Below are 17,704 nucleotides of genomic sequence, written 5' to 3'. Positions count from 1 at the left end.
ATGCTGGGGGTGGACAAGGATGGGTGAGCCCTTTGCTGGGGCTTCCCTGCTGTTTTCACAAGGTGGGAGGGGGGTGCCAAGAGATGGCAGCTGCCCGCCCATGGGTGGAGGTGGTACCCCTTGATGCCTGGGGTTTGTTTTCTGCTTCTCCTTTCTCTTGTGCTCACAGCATTAGCATAATACTCCTCCCTCCCTTGGGGTGACCCTGCACAGCTGAACTGTGGAGAGCAAAGCTTTTAAAGCCCTTAAACCAGGGCATGGCACCAGCTGATAAGCATGGGAAGGAAAGGGGGAATGGTAAGCATGGGAAGGAAAAGGGGAAATGAGAGCTCTGTCCAAGTAGCAATGGGAACTTCTGATCCTGGACTGGCTGGGTGATGGGGTGAGATAAGAGTCTAACTTCAGGGAGTCGGGAGAAAGCGCAGTGGGTTAAGCGCAGGTGGCGCAAAGCGCAAGGATCAGCGTTAAGGATCCCAGTTCGAGCCCCCAGCTCCCCACCTGCAGGGGAGTCGCTTTACAAGTGGTGAAGCAGGTCTGCAGGTGTCTATCTTTCTCTCCCCCTCTCTGTCTTCCCTTCCTCTCTCCATTTCTCTCTGTCCTATCAGACAACAACAATAATAACTACAACAATAAAACAAGAGAAACAAAAGGAAATAAATAAATATTAAAAAATATTTTTTAAAAAAGAGTCTAACTTCAGTGGCATCTGGGACCCAGCCCAACCCCTTCCCTTAGCCATCGTCTAACATCAGTGTCTGTGGCCAGTGTGCCTCAGTTTGCCTCCTTCCTCATAGTGGTCCCTCGGGCGTGCTGGTTGTACCTGTGGACATTTTTAAGCCAGTTCTATACCCTTCCTTCTGCTTAAAGCATTCTGTTTTCTACTCCATCCTTCCCTAAGAGGACAAGTGTTTCCATAAAGAATTATCCATGGAACATGTTTTTAAAACATTTTCCTAGTGATTTAATATTGATTTACAAAATTACAAGATAATAGGGGTACAACTCCATACCGTTCTGACCACCAGAGTTCTATATCCCCATTCCCTCCATTGGAAGCTACAGTATTTCTCCCAAGGTTGCAGATGCAGGTTGACTATTATTTCTACAACTATCTGTCTATATTTGTATGTATTTGTCCACCCCACCCCATAGATCCATCTTCTCTTCCTTTCCAAGTCACACATATACCTATTCCTACATCCAAATGTCCCTCCCTTTTTCCTCTTCTCTCTCCAGGTCTTCATGAAGTTGGAGTTCAGAGACCTCTGGTCATCTTCCCCCCCCCCATCACTTCTCCCCCGCTGGGAGAATGGACCAAAATTCTTTTGGGGGTGCAGAAGCTGGGAGTTCTGGCTTCTGTAATTGCTTCTCCACTGGAAATGGGCATTGACAGGTCAATCCATACCCCCGGCCTGTTCCTATCTTTCCCTAGTGGGATAGGGCTCTGGAGAAGTGAGGTTCCAGGACACATTGGTGAGCTCATCAGCCTAAGGAAATCAGGATGGTATCATGATAGCATCTGCAACTTGGTGACTGAAAAGGCAGTAAGGTATAAAACAGGGCAAAATGATTAATGAACAGGCACCAAAAAGCAGGAATAGAGCAGATGAGAATAAGGACCTTAGGGTGGAAAGAAGTGTGGAAGTCTGGGAGTCAGGCGGTAGCGCAGCAGGTTAAGCACACATGGCGCAAAGCACAGGGACTGGCGTAAGGATTCCGGTTCAAGCCCCCGGCTCCCCACCTGTAGGGGAGTTGCTTCACAGGCAGTGAAGCAGGTCTACAGGTGTCTATCTTTCTCTCCCCCTTCTCTGTCTTCCCCTCCTCTCTCCATTTCTCTCTGTCCTATCCAACAATGATGACATCAATAACAACAACAATAATAACTACAACAATAAAAACAAGGGCAAAAAAAAAAGAAAAGAAATAAATTAAAATCTAAGTAAATGGAAAAAAAAGTGTGAAAGTCTATTTTAGGTATATTCTTGAACATTATCTGGAGGAAATTTCTGGACAGATTAGATCAGAAGTTTAGACCTTTTGAGTAAGCTCTCATTGAGAAGTTGGGTAGGGTCTCTTAATGTCAGATCACAAAACCTAAACATGATAGGGCCCTTTTAGCTGACTGTCTTTTCGGCACTCAGCCTTTTGCCAGACAGCTGTGCATAGAGGGCTGGTGGAGGGTTGCACCATCTTTGCCTGCACACCAGGCCAACTGGTTTGTTCCCCACTTCCCTTACTGACACATACACCCCAGAGAGAATGAATAAGCTCTAGAGCACACACACATGTCATCAGCAGAATGTTTGTTGGCGCTGGCAAGATCTTCTGCAGAAGGGTCTCAGCCCTGTGGCTCCAGCCCTGTGCTGGAAGGTTCTTGCAGAAGAGTCCTGAGACTGGATGGGGTTGCCTCTCTCCCCTCCCTGCAGCTTGTGTGAATTTCACCAGCCAGGGTGGGGTGGAGTGGGGGGGGGGGTTGGTCACAATCATCTTTTCACCCAGCTCTCACCTCGTGCCCTCCCTGAATCTCTCTTCAGAACCAGGACAGTCTGTGGGAACCTCTGTCACCCCTGTATCTGTATTTTGCAGTGATTCGGGCCAAAGTGGTCAGTGGGAAAGAGGTGGACTCCGGGAACGACATCTACGGCAACCCTATCAAGCGGACTCAATATGAGATCAAGCAAATAAAGGTACCAGGGACATTACCCAGTGGTTCAAGGGTGGGAGTTTGGGGCTGGAAGGACTGGGTATGAATCTCGGTGCCCAAGGGGTCAGAGAAGCATCCTGCATCTGAAAAGTGCCCCTGGGCCCTCACGATGCATCTCAAGCACCTGTGGAGTAGAAACAAGGCCAGCAAGCCACAGGTCAGTCCGCCTTTTCCTCATCTGTAAGTAGCTGAAAAGTTGTGTAGGCCCAGTGTGTCCCTACAACTCCAGTCATGTTTTTTCCAATGGGTAATAGCATGTGGCAGAGCCTCAGCTTTCAGTTAGCAAGAGCTCTACTGGGTCTGGGAAGTGTTCTGTGAGCGTTTCTCCATCACCAGATCTATAGTGGCTTCCACCAAGGTGAGGGGCTAGGACCTCATCCAACGCCAACCCTCCAAGCTGCCTCATGTGAGACAGATCATCATCACTGGCAATACCTTATTCTGTTGGCTTGGGAAGTTATGACATGTTTTTGTAAAAAAATAAATAAATAACAAAAGGGGGTCGGGCCCTAGCACAGCAGGTTAAGCACACATGGTACAAAGTGCAAGGACCAGCAGAGGGATCCCGGTTCGGGGCCCTGGCCACCCCCACCTGCAGTGGGTCACTTCACAGGCAGTGAAGCAGGTCTGCAGGTGTCTATCTTTGTCTCCCCTTCTCTGTCTTCCCTTCCTCTCTTGATTTCTCTCTGTCCTATTCAACAACAATGATAGCAACAACAACAACAACAATAATAACAACAATGACGACAATAAACAACAAGGGCTTTAGGAAAGGGGAAAAAAATAGCCTTCAGGAGCAGTGGATTTGTAGTGCAGGCACCAAGCCCCAGCAATAACCCTGGAGGCAAAAATAAATAAGTAAATAAATAAATGACAGAAAAAAATTGTCATGACTTGTTTCCTACCACCCAATACAAATGGAAGAACATTGTAGGCTCCAGATGGAGGGACCATTTTGTGACCTGGTGGTAGATGTCACTGAGGATATATTTAATTCTGCTATAAAAATGGAAAGCCATCAATGTAGTACTTTACCACTGCACCTATATCATGTTAGGGTGTCACCCAGCCCCTCAGTGCCCAAGTCTCTGTGTGTAAAGAGAGACAGAGATTCTCTGATCGTGAGGGTGTTCTGAAAAGGCAGCTGATAATGATGAGCAAGGAGGCACTTTCAGTCCTTTGAGAAAAGACCTCATTTCAAACAGTGTGTTGTCACCAGCACCGTAGGCTTTGTTGATGTTAGAGTGTGGCTCTTTCAAAGCTGGTTCATCATAATGGTGAAGATTCTCTGGGTCTCTCTGGGGTCTGCTGACCGAAACTCACCAGCCAGAACTACTGTTAAGCTCAGCTGAGCCAAAGCAAGAGTCCTGGCTGAGGTTTGTGTAGAGTTGCAAAGCCCAAGGTTGTGCTCTGCACCCCCGGTTTGTCCTTCACTGACATATGGTTCTGTTACATGTGTGTACTTTCTTCTTTCTTTCTGTACCACCCCTGCCCTGCACACTAGCTTCCACAGGATTGAAGCCTATGGAAACTAGTGTGCTAGCGGGCCAGTTGTAAGCCACACTCACCTCCTCATATGCCATTGTTCCCCATGGGACAGCAGGATACCACTGGCTGTGACTTTCTTACTTCCTGCCAAGGGGATAGACAGGGTATTCCTTCACCTGGGGCAGTTCTTTTATTTTAAAAAAACTAGTGTGAGTCAAAAGTTGAGAAGTCAAACCTGTTTGGCTATGGAGTTATAGCACAGAGGCTTTGTGGTCTCTCCATGCTGGTCCTATTGGGTGACCAAAAATCCACAAAGATTCCTAGAAATACACAAAAGTCATAGTCTTCCAGCATAGGCCACAGTCACCCAGAGACAGACATGCCCCTCCCAGAGACCCGCAGTGCCCACCCTCATCAATGGGGAGAACAGGTGTGTTGCCTAAACCACCTCACACCGGGTTCCAGTGTCCTGCACAGCCTGCTGGGAACTGCCATGTGAAGCAGGAAATGACCAAAGTGTCACTTTGCAATAGGGATGGTTGTCTTCTACCTTGTCTCTCTGGCACATTTTCCAGTCTCTCTTCTCCATGCTGTTAGCCAGCCCCCGCCCCCCTCCGGGGGGGGTTGTGCAACAGCAGGGTGTTAAGAGTGGGGTGGAATTTGCTGGCTGTGCAGCCCGTCACTTACACATTCTCATCCTTATCTTCCCAGATGTTCAAAGGACCTGAGAAGGACATAGAGTTCATCTACACGGCACCTTCCTCCTCTGTCTGCGGGGTCCTGCTGGATGTTGGAGGGAAGAAGGAATACCTCATTGCAGGTGTGTGTGTGTGTGTGTGTGTGTGTGTGTGTGTGTACATGTGAAAAGGGAAGGTTCTTAGACACTGTGGGTCTCCTGGCCCCAGGAGTAGGGCAAAGGGAGCCTGAGAAATGGGAGGTGGACCATGGTGGGGAGGTGGACCATGGCCTTTATTTTGAATGTATGGCTCAACAACCTCAAGTACACTTAACCGACATGCACTGCATAGTAGGATTCCACTGACGCTGGGGTGGTTGCCCCCTGTCCCCTGAGGCTATTTGAGCAATGCTGCTATGGACATCTGTGAATGAGTCGTCATGTTGACATGCTTCCAGCTCTCTTGGGTAGTCACCTCGGAGTAGAATCGCAGGACATATGGGGATTCAGCGTGTAACCATTTGAGGAGGCGCCAGACAGCTTTCCAGAGCAGCTGAGCCACTCTGCATCCCAGCACTCTATTTTTGCAATAAGAAAATGAAAATGAGATAGGGGAGGACACAGTCGCCCCCTGTACAGAGACCTCATCCCTGACTAATGTCATGTCCTCAACTTAGAGGAGACAACAAGGCGAGGCCCAATGTAGGGCCCATTGAGGGGTGGTGGAGGCTGTTTCAGCTGCTGTGTGGCTGTTTCAGCAGCCTGTTGACAGTCTTGTCAGCCACACCTTTCTTAGATTCTCCGGTATTTGTTCAGTTTTATAAGTTAGGACATCTGTTAATTCTGTGTCAGAAAAATGAGCTCTGGAGCGATGAGAAAGAACATTAGACCTCACTTGGTGCAGGGAACTGAGAGGCCTAGCAAATGGATGGCTTCCAGTTTTCTGAACCTTCTTCTTTTGTGCTGTTTGAGATCAACTCTTTGCACTGAGACCTCAGCCTTCCAGCTCTGGCTCCTCACACCGCCCTCTAGGGGAGTCAGGCCACATTGCAAAGCTGTAGAGGTGCTGGGTAAAGAAAAGTTAGGTCCCAACACTTCTGGCTCCTTTGTGCTAACATACTCCTCCTCAAAATTCTATAACTGGGGCCTGGGTGGTAGCACAGTGGGTTAAGCACACATAGCACAAGGACCAGCATAGGGATCCCCGTTCCAGCCTGGATCCCCACCTGCAGGGGGGTCGCCTCACGCGTGATAAAGCAGGTCTGCAGGTGTCTGTCTTTCTCTCCCCTTCTCTGTCTTCCCCTCCTCTCTCCATTTCTCTCTGTCCTATCCAACAACAACAATGATAAGCAACAAGGGCAACAAAAAGGGGGGGATGGTCTCCAGGAGCAGTGGATGCGTAATGCAGGCACTGAGCCCCAGCAATAACCTTGGAAGCAGAAAGAAAGAAAGAAAGAAAGAAAGAAAGAAAGAAAGAAAGAAAGAAAGAAAGAAAGAAAGGAAGGAAGGAAGGAAGGAAGGAAGGAAGGAAGGAGGAAAGAAAGAGAAAGAAGGGAATTCTATAGCAGCATCCCCTCCCCCAGTCGTGGAGAGAGGTGTTTCTTTTGCCCAGTTACTCACCAGTGCATTTCAGGAGGGCTTTTTTTTTGTTTGTTTTCATTTACCAAAGCACTGCACAGGCTTATGGTTGTGTGGGATATTCAACTAGTGACTTTGGAACCTCAGGCATGAAAGTCTTTTGGATAACAATTATGCTACCTACCCCAACCAGTATTCTGCTTGATACACACGCGCACACACACGCTCACGCACACACACACACGTACATGCACACACACTGAGAAAGATACTTTATGACTCCCATTTCCCAGATGAAGGAAACTGAGGAATAGAGATGGACCAGTGTACACAAGTTCAGTGGTCTGTGTCCAGACCCACCTATTTTGTTTTTTGCCACCAGATCTGTACCAATCTGGGTCAAACAACTTTTTCTTCCTTTCTTTCTTTCTTTCTTTCTTTCTTTCTTTCTTTCTTTCTTTCTTTCTTTTTTCCTAGAGCACTGCTCAGCTCTGGCTTATAGTGGTGTGAGGAATTGAACCCTAGACTTTGGAGCCTCAGTCATGAGAATGTCTTTACATGACCATTATGATATCTCCCCTACCTGGGCCAACCAACATTTTTATAGAGAGAATAGAGGGAAAGAGGGCAAGACCACAGCACTGAAACTCCCCCCAGTGCAGTGGGAACCAGGTGTGAACGTGGGTCACCTGAGTGACAAAGCAGACACTTGCTAACCCAAGCTGACTGTTAAATATAAATAGATTTCATGGCTGTAGTGTGGAATCGGACAGTGTGGGAGTATTGCTACCCCAGCATGGAAAGATGCCCCTCTTCTCCCCTGACTCAGGAGGGCTCACTGTCAGCCCTTCCCCAGCACATCTCTGCGTGGTGACACAGCTGAGATGTTAGTCCCTCATCTTCCTGACGCCTGAGTCTGTTACACTTGCTCCTTTGTTCATTCTGTCCAGAGCTCGTGATTCTCTCTGCCGGCACCACATGCTGGTTTATAAATCCCCTGATGCCTACAACACTCAGTGAGATAGCTCCCAATTAAATATGGTATGAACTCTCTGAAACACAGAATCCAGTTCTCGGACCCTGGGAGTTGGGACAAGCTTGCTGGAAATCATGGGGCCCAAGAAGCCACGCAGCTTGTGGGTGACCACATGGCTCAAGGCAACCCCCTCCTCTCCAGAGCTGATGACTCAATTGCACATGTGGAGTTGGGCACCATGAGACATTCTTGTTTTGTAGCTCTTATAGAACTAGCCCTGTAATTTTCTTCTATAGCCCTTTCCTCCAAGGGGAAAAAGAAAACACAGCCCTCGTTTCAAATTTTAATTAATTCCTGTTTTTCTGCATTCAAGAAAAGCTGCTGTTTTTCAAGAAGGTATCAGCAGAATCAAGTAACAGATGCTCAACCAAGTCTGATTCATCTAATCGGAGAGGGGTGCCCTTTTAACAGTTAGAGTCTCTTATTAATCTAGCAACTAGGGTCACTGAGAAGATCCAGGCTGCATTTCATCACAGCCCCTCCCTTTACAGAAACTTGAATTGTTGGTAGAGAGGTTGAAAAGGAAAACAACAGATAATGAAGCCAACTGTTAGAATAAATGCCGATCAAAAGCAAACTTTTGTTGAGCACTGACTGTGAAAGGAACTGTAGGTTAAAAAGAGATTCGAGGGAGTCAGGCGGTAGCACAGTGGGTTAAGTGCACATGGTGCTAAGTGCAAGGACCAACTCAAGGATCCCAGTTCAAGCCCCCAGCTCCCTACCTGCAGGGGAGTCACTTCAGAGGCGGTGAAGCAGGTCTGCAGGTCTCTCCTCCTCTCTGTCTTCCCCATCTCTCTCCATTTCTCTCTGTCCTATCCAATAACAATGACATCAGTAACAACAACAATAAGAAGAAAACAACAAGGGCAACAAAAGGAAAACAAAAGAACTGATTTTAAAAAATAAATAAAATAAAATAAAAAGTTCTTTAAAGAAATAAAAGGGATTTGAGTATAACTTACTCGTCATGTTTATGATCGGGTTAAGGGCAGATGTATTAAGTAAGATAAAGAGTAGCCTTGGAGGGGTGCAGTGACTAGAGTATGTCAGGAGAGAGTGGGTGAATGGTGGCCCACCTGGTTGAACGCACATGTTACAATGCGCAAGGACCCAGGTTCGAGATCCCTGTCTCCACCTGCAGGGGGAAAGCTTCACAAGTGGTGAAGCAGGGCTGCAGGTGTCTCTTTCTCTCCCCTCTCTATCACCCCCTTCCCTCTCAATTTCTGGCTGTCTCTGCCCAATAGATAAAAATACCATTGAGCCAACTGGAAAGCGTTTCTTGCTTGCTGTTGATGTGAGTGCTTCTATGAACCAGAGAGTTCTGGGCAGTGTACTCAATGCCAGTACAGTGGCTGCAGCAATGTCTATGGTTGTCACCCGAACAGAAAAAGAGTCCTATATAGTTGCTTTTTCTGATGAAATGGTACCATGTCCATTCACTGTGGAGATGACCTTACAGCAGGTTTTAATGACTATGAATCAGATCCCAGCAGGTAGAACTGACTGCTCCCTACCAATGATCTGGGCCCAAAAGACAAGCATGACTGCTGATATCTTCATCGTATTCACTGATAATGAGACCTTTGCCGGAAGTGTGCATCCTGCCGTTGCTCTGAGGGAGTATCGAAAGAAAATGGATATTCCAGCTAAATTGATTGTTTGTGGAATGACATCAAATGGCTTTACCATTGCAGACCCAGACGACAGGGGCATGTTAGATATGTGTGGCTTTGATACTGGAGCTCTAGATGTAATTCGAAATTTCACATTAGATGTGATTTAACTAAAAATACCAACATAGTCTAAGAGGTTCATTGTCATCAGTGATCTTAGTAAAAATGTACAGCTATTTCCCAACTAACCTTAATCCAACAAAAGATAATAAAAATGATACAGTATGTAAAAAAATATATATATATATATATTTTTTTTTTTTTAAAAAGTGACTAAAGTGTGGTGACTAAGAACACGAGTTCCCAAGCCCCCTGGCATTGTATCAGAGTGATGCTCTAGTTCTCTCTCACACATACTCTCTCTCATATAAATAAATAAATAAATAAATAAATAAATAAATAAATAAATAAATGTTTTAAAAAGAAAGATAATTATTTTGGGGGTTGTTTGTTGTTTTTTTATACCAGAGCGCTCTGGCTTATGGTGGTGAAGGGGACTGAACTTCAGACTTCAGAGCCTCAGGCATGAGAGTCTCTTTGCATAGCCATTATGCTGTCTACCCTTGTGCAAGTGAGCTATTTTGCAGGCCATAGCACTCAACATTTGTGTCTCCTAACAAGGGGCTGAGGTAGCAAGAGAGATAAAAGATTTTAGGTTTTTTGTTCTTGTTCTTGTTGTTTTTAAAGATTTATTTATTATGGGAAACAGAGTGAGAGAATTACTTTGGATTGAACTCAGGATTTTATGAGTGCAAGTTATATTCTTTATCACCTCCTTAGTCACAGAGGGATGAGATTTTATTTTTCAGCTTTTGTCAGGCTAGAGCCTTACCTATAAGCAGTTTCACCACCCCCAGAGCCAACTAATGTATTAAAATAGGGTGACAGTGCGATAGAGAAGAGACAGCGTATCATTTGTGTCGTAAAAACTCCCTTCTGGTGGTCCGGGAAGTGGCACAGTGGATAGGGCTTCGGACTCTCAAGCATGAGGTCCTGAGTTCAATTCCCGGCAGCATGTGTACCAGAGTGATGTCTGGTTCTTTCTCTCTCTCTCCTATTATTTCTCATGAATAAATAAATAAAATCTTTAAAAAAGAAAAAAAAGATCTCCCTTTTGGGGAGTCGGGCCATAGTGCAGTGGGTTAAGTGCATGTGGCGCGGAGCACAAGGACCGGCATAACTATCCCGGTTCTAGCCCCTGGCTCCCCACCTACAGGGGAGTCACTTCACAGGCGGTGAAGCAGGTCTGCAGGTGTCTTTCTCTTCCCCTCTCTGTCTTCCCTTCCCCTCTCCATTTCTCTCTGTCCTATCCAACAACAACAGTGGCATCAGTAACAACAACAATAACTATAACAACAGTAAAAAATCACAAGGTCAACAAAGGGGAAAATAAATAAATTAATTTAAAAAAAAAACTTCCGTAACAACAGCAATAATAACTACAACAATAAAAAAAAACAACAAGGGCAACAAAAAGGGAAGAAACAACAACTGCCTTGTGGTGCTGGGTTTGAACCTGGGCCACATGCATGGCAAAGCATGTGCTCTCCCTGGAGGCTATCTCTCTAAACCTAGAGACTAACCTCCTCATTCACCAGCCCACAGTGCTGACCTCAGGCCCAGGCTGTCACTCGTGTGTGCTCATTAGAATGGAGGGTACATACATTACCATGTACGGGGACCCAGGTTCAAGCTCTGAGCTACCTGCAGAGGGGGACTTCATCAGAAGTGAAGCAGTGATTTGCTGTCTTTCCTTCTCTATCTATCTCTCTGTATCTCTCACCCTCTCTCTAGAGGAAAGAAAAATAAAGACTGCTAGGAGCAGTGGAAAACTGAGAGATCAACACAGTCCTTACCACCGCCTGCAGGAAGGGAGCTTATTGTATAAAACTCCATGATTTTGCTCTCCATGGTAGAAGCCCCCGACACACACACACACATAGAGAACCTTAAGTTCAATACCAAATGAAGAAAATGCTTGGCAGATAAATGTGTAGTGAAAAACACCGGTGATCCTGAAATTCTTTTAAAAAGTGTCAACAGTATGGATTCAAACCCATCGATATGTAATTTTGTAATGTAAAAATGTAAAAAAGAAAAAAGTGTCAATAGTATATAACACAATACTGGATCTAATGAAATAGCTCACTTGGTTGGATAGGATAGTGTACTGCTTTGCCATAGGAAGTTTCAGTGATGTTCTCTCTCTCCCTCTCTCCTCTCTCCCTCTCTCCCTCTCCTTCCCTTACCCTTACCCTCCCCCTCCCTCCCCACCCCTCCCTTCTAGTTGTTTAATACACAGTGACTTTTTTTTTTAACCAGAGCACTGGTTCTGGCTTATGGTGGTGCTGTGCATTGAAGCTGAGACTTTTGGAGCCACAGACATGGAAGTCTTTTGCATAAACAGTAGATTATCACCCGGCCCAGCTAACCCTAACCCTTTAAAGACACCCCCCCCATTTCCAAACAGTTATACTGCATCCTGGGGTTTAGGACTTCCACATGGTTTTTGGAAGGACACAACTCATCCACTAACACACATAGACCTCCACACCCCTGCCAAATCCAGATGCAGGCAGTGGGCAGAAGAACTGGCACCTTGCCTGAACTCAGTGACCGTGTCTCTCCCCAGGAAAGGCTGAGGGGAATGGCAAGATGCACGTCACCCTCTGTGACTTCATTGTGCCCTGGGACACCCTGAGTACCACCCAGAAGAAGAGCCTGAACCACAGGTACCAGATGGGCTGTGAGTGCAAGGTAAGTCACCCCCATCCCCTTTTGGACTTTATCAAATACCACCATCTCCAGGCAGACCGCTGGGGTTTGAGTCCACAGGGTCCTGACTTGGAAAGTGCAGTGGGGAGGTGTGACCTCCCTGAGTGAGGTTGGCTGGCTGGAGAACCCTGAGGTACATATTGTGGAGTCATATTTGGGAGGTGAGGGGGTCCAGCTCTATGGCTGTCACCGCTAGGAAGAGAAACCTGTTAGGATGTGGAGTTGTGTGGGGAGACTGTGGCTCTGTGACTAGTTTCCCCATGATTATTACAAGTACAAAGACTTAAGTGACTTAAAAGAAACTCCCCAGGCAGTGCTCTTCTGCTGACATTCCAGCCATGGCCGTGTCTGCATCCTTGTAAGTGTGGGACCTGCCTCTTCAACTCTCAGAAATGACTCAAGTTTCACCATGCAGCTGTAGATGACAAGCCGTCCTCTTTAACCTTTGAGCTACCCCTCCCTGCCCCCACAGGGGAGGCACTGTAGGAATTACCAGGAGTGGTCTGGATCCAGAAGATGAGCTTCTGGGCCAGGTGGAGTCCATGGTGCAGGTGCAGGGACCAGCCTGGAACGCTGGCACGGCTTGCCTGTGTGTGAGCTGATGCACCATGGAGACAGCATGTCCCAGTCAGTTGTCTCTAGCCTATCTCTTCACTCTTTGGAGGTGTGAATTCTGACCCGCAGCAAATACCTCTGTGCCTAACAGGAGACTAGAACCTAGCATTCCCCTCCTTTTTTTTATTTATTCCCTTTTTTGTTGCCCTTTTTTTTTTTAATTGTTATAGCTATTGATGTCATCGTTGTTGGATAGGACAGAGATAAATGGAGAGAGGAGGGGAAGACAAAAAGGGGGAGAGAAAGATAGACACCTGCAGACCTGCTTCACAACTTGTGAAGCAGCTCCCCTGCAGGTGGGGAGCTGGGGGCTCAAACCAGGATCCTTACACCGGTCCTTGGGATTTGCGCCACCTGCGCTTAACCCGCTGCACTACCGCCCAACTCCCATGCTTTCCCCTTTTCTTTGGGAAAGAAAGTTTTCACCCACCTGTAGACTCAGCATTCCTTTGCCAAAATGCCGTTTGCTGATCCTCTGAAGTTCATGTGTGCTTGAGAGCATGAGGTCCATTTTATTTGCCTTGAACTTATCTCCTGGAGATTTAAGATCCTTTACTGAGGGGCTGGGTGATGGTGCACCTGGTTAAGTGCACATAGTACGAAGTGCAAGGACCCAGATTTAAGCTCCCCGCACCCCACTTGCAGGGAGGGTCACTTCACAAGCAGTGAAGCAGGTCTGCAGTTATCTGTCTTTCTCTTCCTCTCTATCTCCCCTCCCTTCTCAATTTCTCTCTGTCCTGTCAAATAAAAATAGGGGAAAAAAGTGGGGGGGATGGCCATTGGGAATAGTGGATTCTTAGTGCAGGCACTGGAGCCCCAGCAATAACCCTGGAGGAAAAAAGAAAACAAACAAACCTTTATTATGGTGGTGGTTTGTTTTTCCATGACAATGGGGGGGGGGGTGAGACACTAAACACTTACGCATCCTCAGAGGAGGCTGACCAGATGGCCCAATGCAGAGACAGTCCTGCAGTTTTGAAGGGTGGGGTGCAGAAGTAGTGTAGCATGCACAGGCTTCCTCCAGGCCTTCTCCTACCCTGAGCAGACTGCCTGCTGCTGTTAGCACAGTATGAGATTCAGGACAGGCCAATGATTGAACAGAACAGGCTGCCCTCACTGAATCATCCATCTAACAAGCCATCCTCGAGTGACTTTGCTAAGCACACTGAGGTCCTTGAGTTGCCATCTGAGTGGCCCTGACTGAATGGGACTCCCATGTCCCCCTTCCTAGATCACACGATGCCCTATGATCCCGTGCTACATTGCCTCCCCGGACGAGTGCCTCTGGATGGACTGGGTCACGGAGAAGAACATAAATGGGCGCCAGGCCAAGTTCTTTGCCTGCATCAAGAGGAGCGACGGCTCCTGTGCCTGGTACCGTGGAGCAGCACCCCCCAAAAAGGAGTTTCTCGACATCGAGGACCCGTAAGCAGGCCAATAGCACCCCGTGGCCAACTGCAGTGTCTCCAAGAGTTCAGATGGGTCCAGCTCTGACATTCCTTCCTGGAAACAGCATGAATAAAACAGTCATCCAAGTGGGTCTAAATTAGTGTGATTCTCCCCCTGTCCACCCCCTACCCCCCAATTCTTCTGCCATAGTCCCATCTTCCTTTTAAAGATGGTTGTGGGGGTGGAGGGAGCATCAAGCCCTGGCTTCTCCCCCTACACCCACCACCCAGCTGGGCCTCTGTGTATCTTAGTCTTAAGTGCTTAGGTACAGGCAGGGAAAGGACACCCCAACTTCCCTCCAGACCCTGCCTTGGCTTTGTCACAGATGCAGAGCAGGCACTTAGGGGTCTTCACACTGGCCTGATCAGGGCAGAGCCTGGAAATGTGGACTTTGCAGAAATTTCTTAGGGTCATTGCAAGACTGTGTAGCGGGTCTACCAGGTCCCTTTCTTCTTGAGGGGGCATATGTCCCTCATTTCCTGCAGCTCCCACACCTCTGACCTTTCAGGTGGTATTCCCTGTCCCTTGCAAGTGCCCTGCTGCCCTGTGAGTCTCCCTGTGTCCACCATAAGACCCCCCCCCAACACACACACACACACTTGTAGGAAAGACCCTGGACCAGTGACTTATTCTGGAAGGAGCCCCATCCACAGAATCCTAGTAGGACACCCCCTTCCAGGGCCTTAGAGCAACATGGGAGCCACAAACTGCAGCCTCAGTCAAGACCTTTTTGGTCCCATCCTTCTCGTCACCCTCACCCCTCTCACAGGACCCATAACATTCTGTCCGTGGGCAGGCATTTGGGGTATGGCCAGCTGCCTCATGGTTTATTCCCGAGCCTCTAAAGTTGCAGTAATTTCCACATCCTTATTCTGGCATCAGACATTCAGATGAAATTGCACCAAAAGACTTTTTTTGTGTGTGTGTGGGGGGGTTGATCACATCTGGCCAAGGGCAGGACTGTCTGCACTCTTCATTTGCACAGCCTGAGGACACAAATATTTGAGTCCTGATCAGTCCCCCTGCCCCAAACTCTCACAGGCTTAAGTAGGCCAGCCCTCTATCAAAGACTGGCCATGTGAGGGTCTCTGCAAGTGAGGCCAGCAACATGTTAAGATGTCTTGCCTTAGAAGGGAGGAAGTTAAGGGTGGGGGCCAGGCGGGTTGGCTTCTTGCTTAAGCCTCTGGAACTCTGTGGCTGGCTTTAAGAGCTCTCTCTTTTTTTCTAAAGGTGAATTCACAGATGATATGTGAACCCAAGCTGTGAGTGTACCAACTCTGCTTATAATTGTCATATTGCAAACAGCACCCGCTTAAGACACTTCCCAGGGGAACGCAGTTATTCCCTGAAAGTGGTTTCCTGATGCCAGTGAAGTGGGGATGGAGGTAGGCAGAGATTTCTTAGTAACAAAGATGAACTCTTTCTTCCTACCTGTGCCAGAAACTGATTTGCCTATCTGTGCACATTGTGTGTACACACATGACAAAACCAAGTTCTGCCAGCCCATGAGCGGTTCCCTTCCACAAAATGCTTCCAAAGTCACAGTCTTCTAAGCCTACCCTATTCTGCAGTAACCCCCAAAGCAACCATAAGACTCCTGACCCCCATATGGCATGCAGCCCCCATGCCTGCCCGGGACCTGGTCAGTATAGATTTTGATGACTTCTCTTTGGTAGGACAGCCTAGGAGACCACCTGGACTCAGCCCCCTCCAAAGGCACTTTCATGCTGTACAGTGATGTCAAGTGTGTACAATGTCAAAATGGACTAGTCCATGTGATTTCAGTATATATAAGAACACCAGACCCTTCCAATCAATATAACACCCCACCCCCCATTTACTTCCTGTATGGTGTTATCATCTGTAACATTTACTCCTGTTTCTGCTAATTATTTTTTTCTCTTAATGTTTTGGTTTGTTTCTGACATTGGTGGTAATCATTCCTGTGCTGTATTTTTATTACCCTTGGTAGGTGTTAGACTTGCACTTTGGAGAAAAAAATTTTTTTTTTTTTTTAGTAAAGAAAAAAGGTTTCTGCATTGTGGAACATCTGACCCAGATTGGAAAGCGTGGCATGGTCGTTAGCCTGTTACGGTGGCTTCCTTCTGAACTCTCCTTCAGTTTTGAGTATTGTTGCTTTTCTGTCTCCCATCTTTTGTTCTCTGGTTCCAGTTTTCAAAGTCATCAACCTTTAAGTAGGTTGGTTAGAAAAGATGGCCTTCTCAGTCCTTGCACACTGATTTTCTAGCCATGCTGAGCAGAAAACAAAACAAACATCAAGATGAAATGCCCAGTGGCAGCTGAGAGGTGCAACCACTCAAACGCCTTCCCGATAAATGACTGCAGTATATATATATGGTTTCAGGAGGATCTCCATCGGGCATTGTTTAATTTATGTGTTATGTTCCTAAGAGCTGCTCTTTCTTCCCTCTCTTCTTCCTGCAGGCAACTCCAAATATTTAAAATTAAAGTTTACATTGTGTAGTTATTTTCAGATCTTTGCTTGATTAAGTATTAAGAAATATCGGGCTTGCTGCCATAATTTAAAGCTTTTGTTGATTTTTTTGGTTTGGATTTTTTTTGTTTGTTTGTTTGTTTTTAATTTTACATTTTGGGGCAATGTGTTTTTGCTGGAATATGAAAGTCTGAGAATTCCCTGTGCTGGGAGCTCAGGAGCGTTGTTGAAAGTCCACAAGCAGACTGCGCATGTCTCTGATGCTTTGTATCATGCTCGAGTGATCAGTCAATGGACAATAAACAATATTATCAAAGAGAACATCGGCTCAACTCTGTGTGGCTGTCTCCATCCGTCAGGGCTGCAGCTTACTAGTTCAAGCAAAGGCGCCTCTTCCATAGCTGGGGGGCGCGGAGGGGGGGGTGTCCTTTGTTCTCAAGGAATACTGAGGCTTGCTTGAGTGCTTTGAGGTCATACTGGAACATGATAGACAGTGGCACATGACAGTAAAGTGACTTTGGTAGACTGGTGAAGAGGGAGGGGTGTGGGTCAGGGGCTCCCATAGTCATTTCGCACTCATGTCTCGCTTTCTAATATAGAGCCTTTCCGGCACAGAGACAGAAAAGCAGAGCCCTGCTCCACATTTGCAGCTCCAGCAGAGAGGAGTTCATGCCCACGCTGCCTTCCCCATCCCTGTTCTCCCAACCCTTCTACCTAGAATTGTTTGGAAGGGAGAAGTCCAAGCATTGGGTTTCCTCTGTCAGTGTGTCAGTACCCAGCTCTGAAAACAAGAACTATTCAAAAACACTCCTGAACTACTTTTGTCATGCCTTGAAACTTTGTCAGGATCCATTAGTGCCATTGTTCTTGACAGCATCCAGACACTGATGAGAGTCTCATAAAAGCTTTCGTAGGGAGTCGGGCGATAGTGCAGCGGGTTAAGCGCATGTGGCACAAAGAGCAAGGACTGGCGTAACTGGTTCAAGCCCCCGGCTCCCCACCTGCAAGGGAGTCGCTTCACAGGCGGTGAAGCAGGTCTGCAGGTGTCTATCTTTCTCTCCTCCTCTCTGTCTTCCCCTCCTCTCTCCATTTCTCTCTGTCCTATCCAACAATGACATCAATAACTACAACAATAGAACAACAAGGGCAACAAAAAGTGATAAATAAATATTAATTTAAGAAAAAGCTTGGGAGTCGGGCTGTAGTACAGCGGGCTAAGCGCAGGTGGCGCAAAGCACAAAGACCGGCATAAGGA

The 17,704-nt window shown here is 47.0% G+C and overlaps 2 protein-coding genes across 2 annotated transcripts in view; both read left to right on the top strand.

Moving 5' to 3' along the window:
• Window positions 1-16,770, top strand: part of TIMP2 (TIMP metallopeptidase inhibitor 2) — a 51,399-nt gene extending 34,629 nt beyond the window's left edge. Inside the window, exons 2-5 of the mRNA XM_007535562.3 lie at window positions 2,587-2,687; window positions 4,904-5,012; window positions 11,788-11,912; window positions 13,777-16,770. Coding sequence (XP_007535624.1) covers window positions 2,587-2,687; window positions 4,904-5,012; window positions 11,788-11,912; window positions 13,777-13,974 — 533 coding nt within the window. The 3' untranslated portion in view covers window positions 13,975-16,770. The remainder of the gene's footprint in view (window positions 1-2,586; window positions 2,688-4,903; window positions 5,013-11,787; window positions 11,913-13,776) is intronic.
• Window positions 7,490-9,383, top strand: LOC132541777 (RNA-binding protein RO60-like). The gene is made up of 2 exons (XM_060202478.1): window positions 7,490-7,604; window positions 8,727-9,383. The coding sequence occupies exons 1-2, from the start codon at window positions 7,490-7,492 to the stop codon at window positions 9,263-9,265; spliced, it is 654 nt and encodes a 217-aa protein (XP_060058461.1). The 3' UTR covers window positions 9,266-9,383.
• Window positions 16,771-17,704: the final 934 nt, after the last annotated feature.

This window comes from Erinaceus europaeus, chromosome 12, assembly GCF_950295315.1.
Source record: "Erinaceus europaeus chromosome 12, mEriEur2.1, whole genome shotgun sequence".
NCBI classification, from domain to species: domain Eukaryota; kingdom Metazoa; phylum Chordata; class Mammalia; order Eulipotyphla; family Erinaceidae; genus Erinaceus; species Erinaceus europaeus.
The sequence above is the reverse complement of the archived record's forward strand: the minus strand, read 5'-3'. Positions and strand labels throughout refer to the sequence as shown.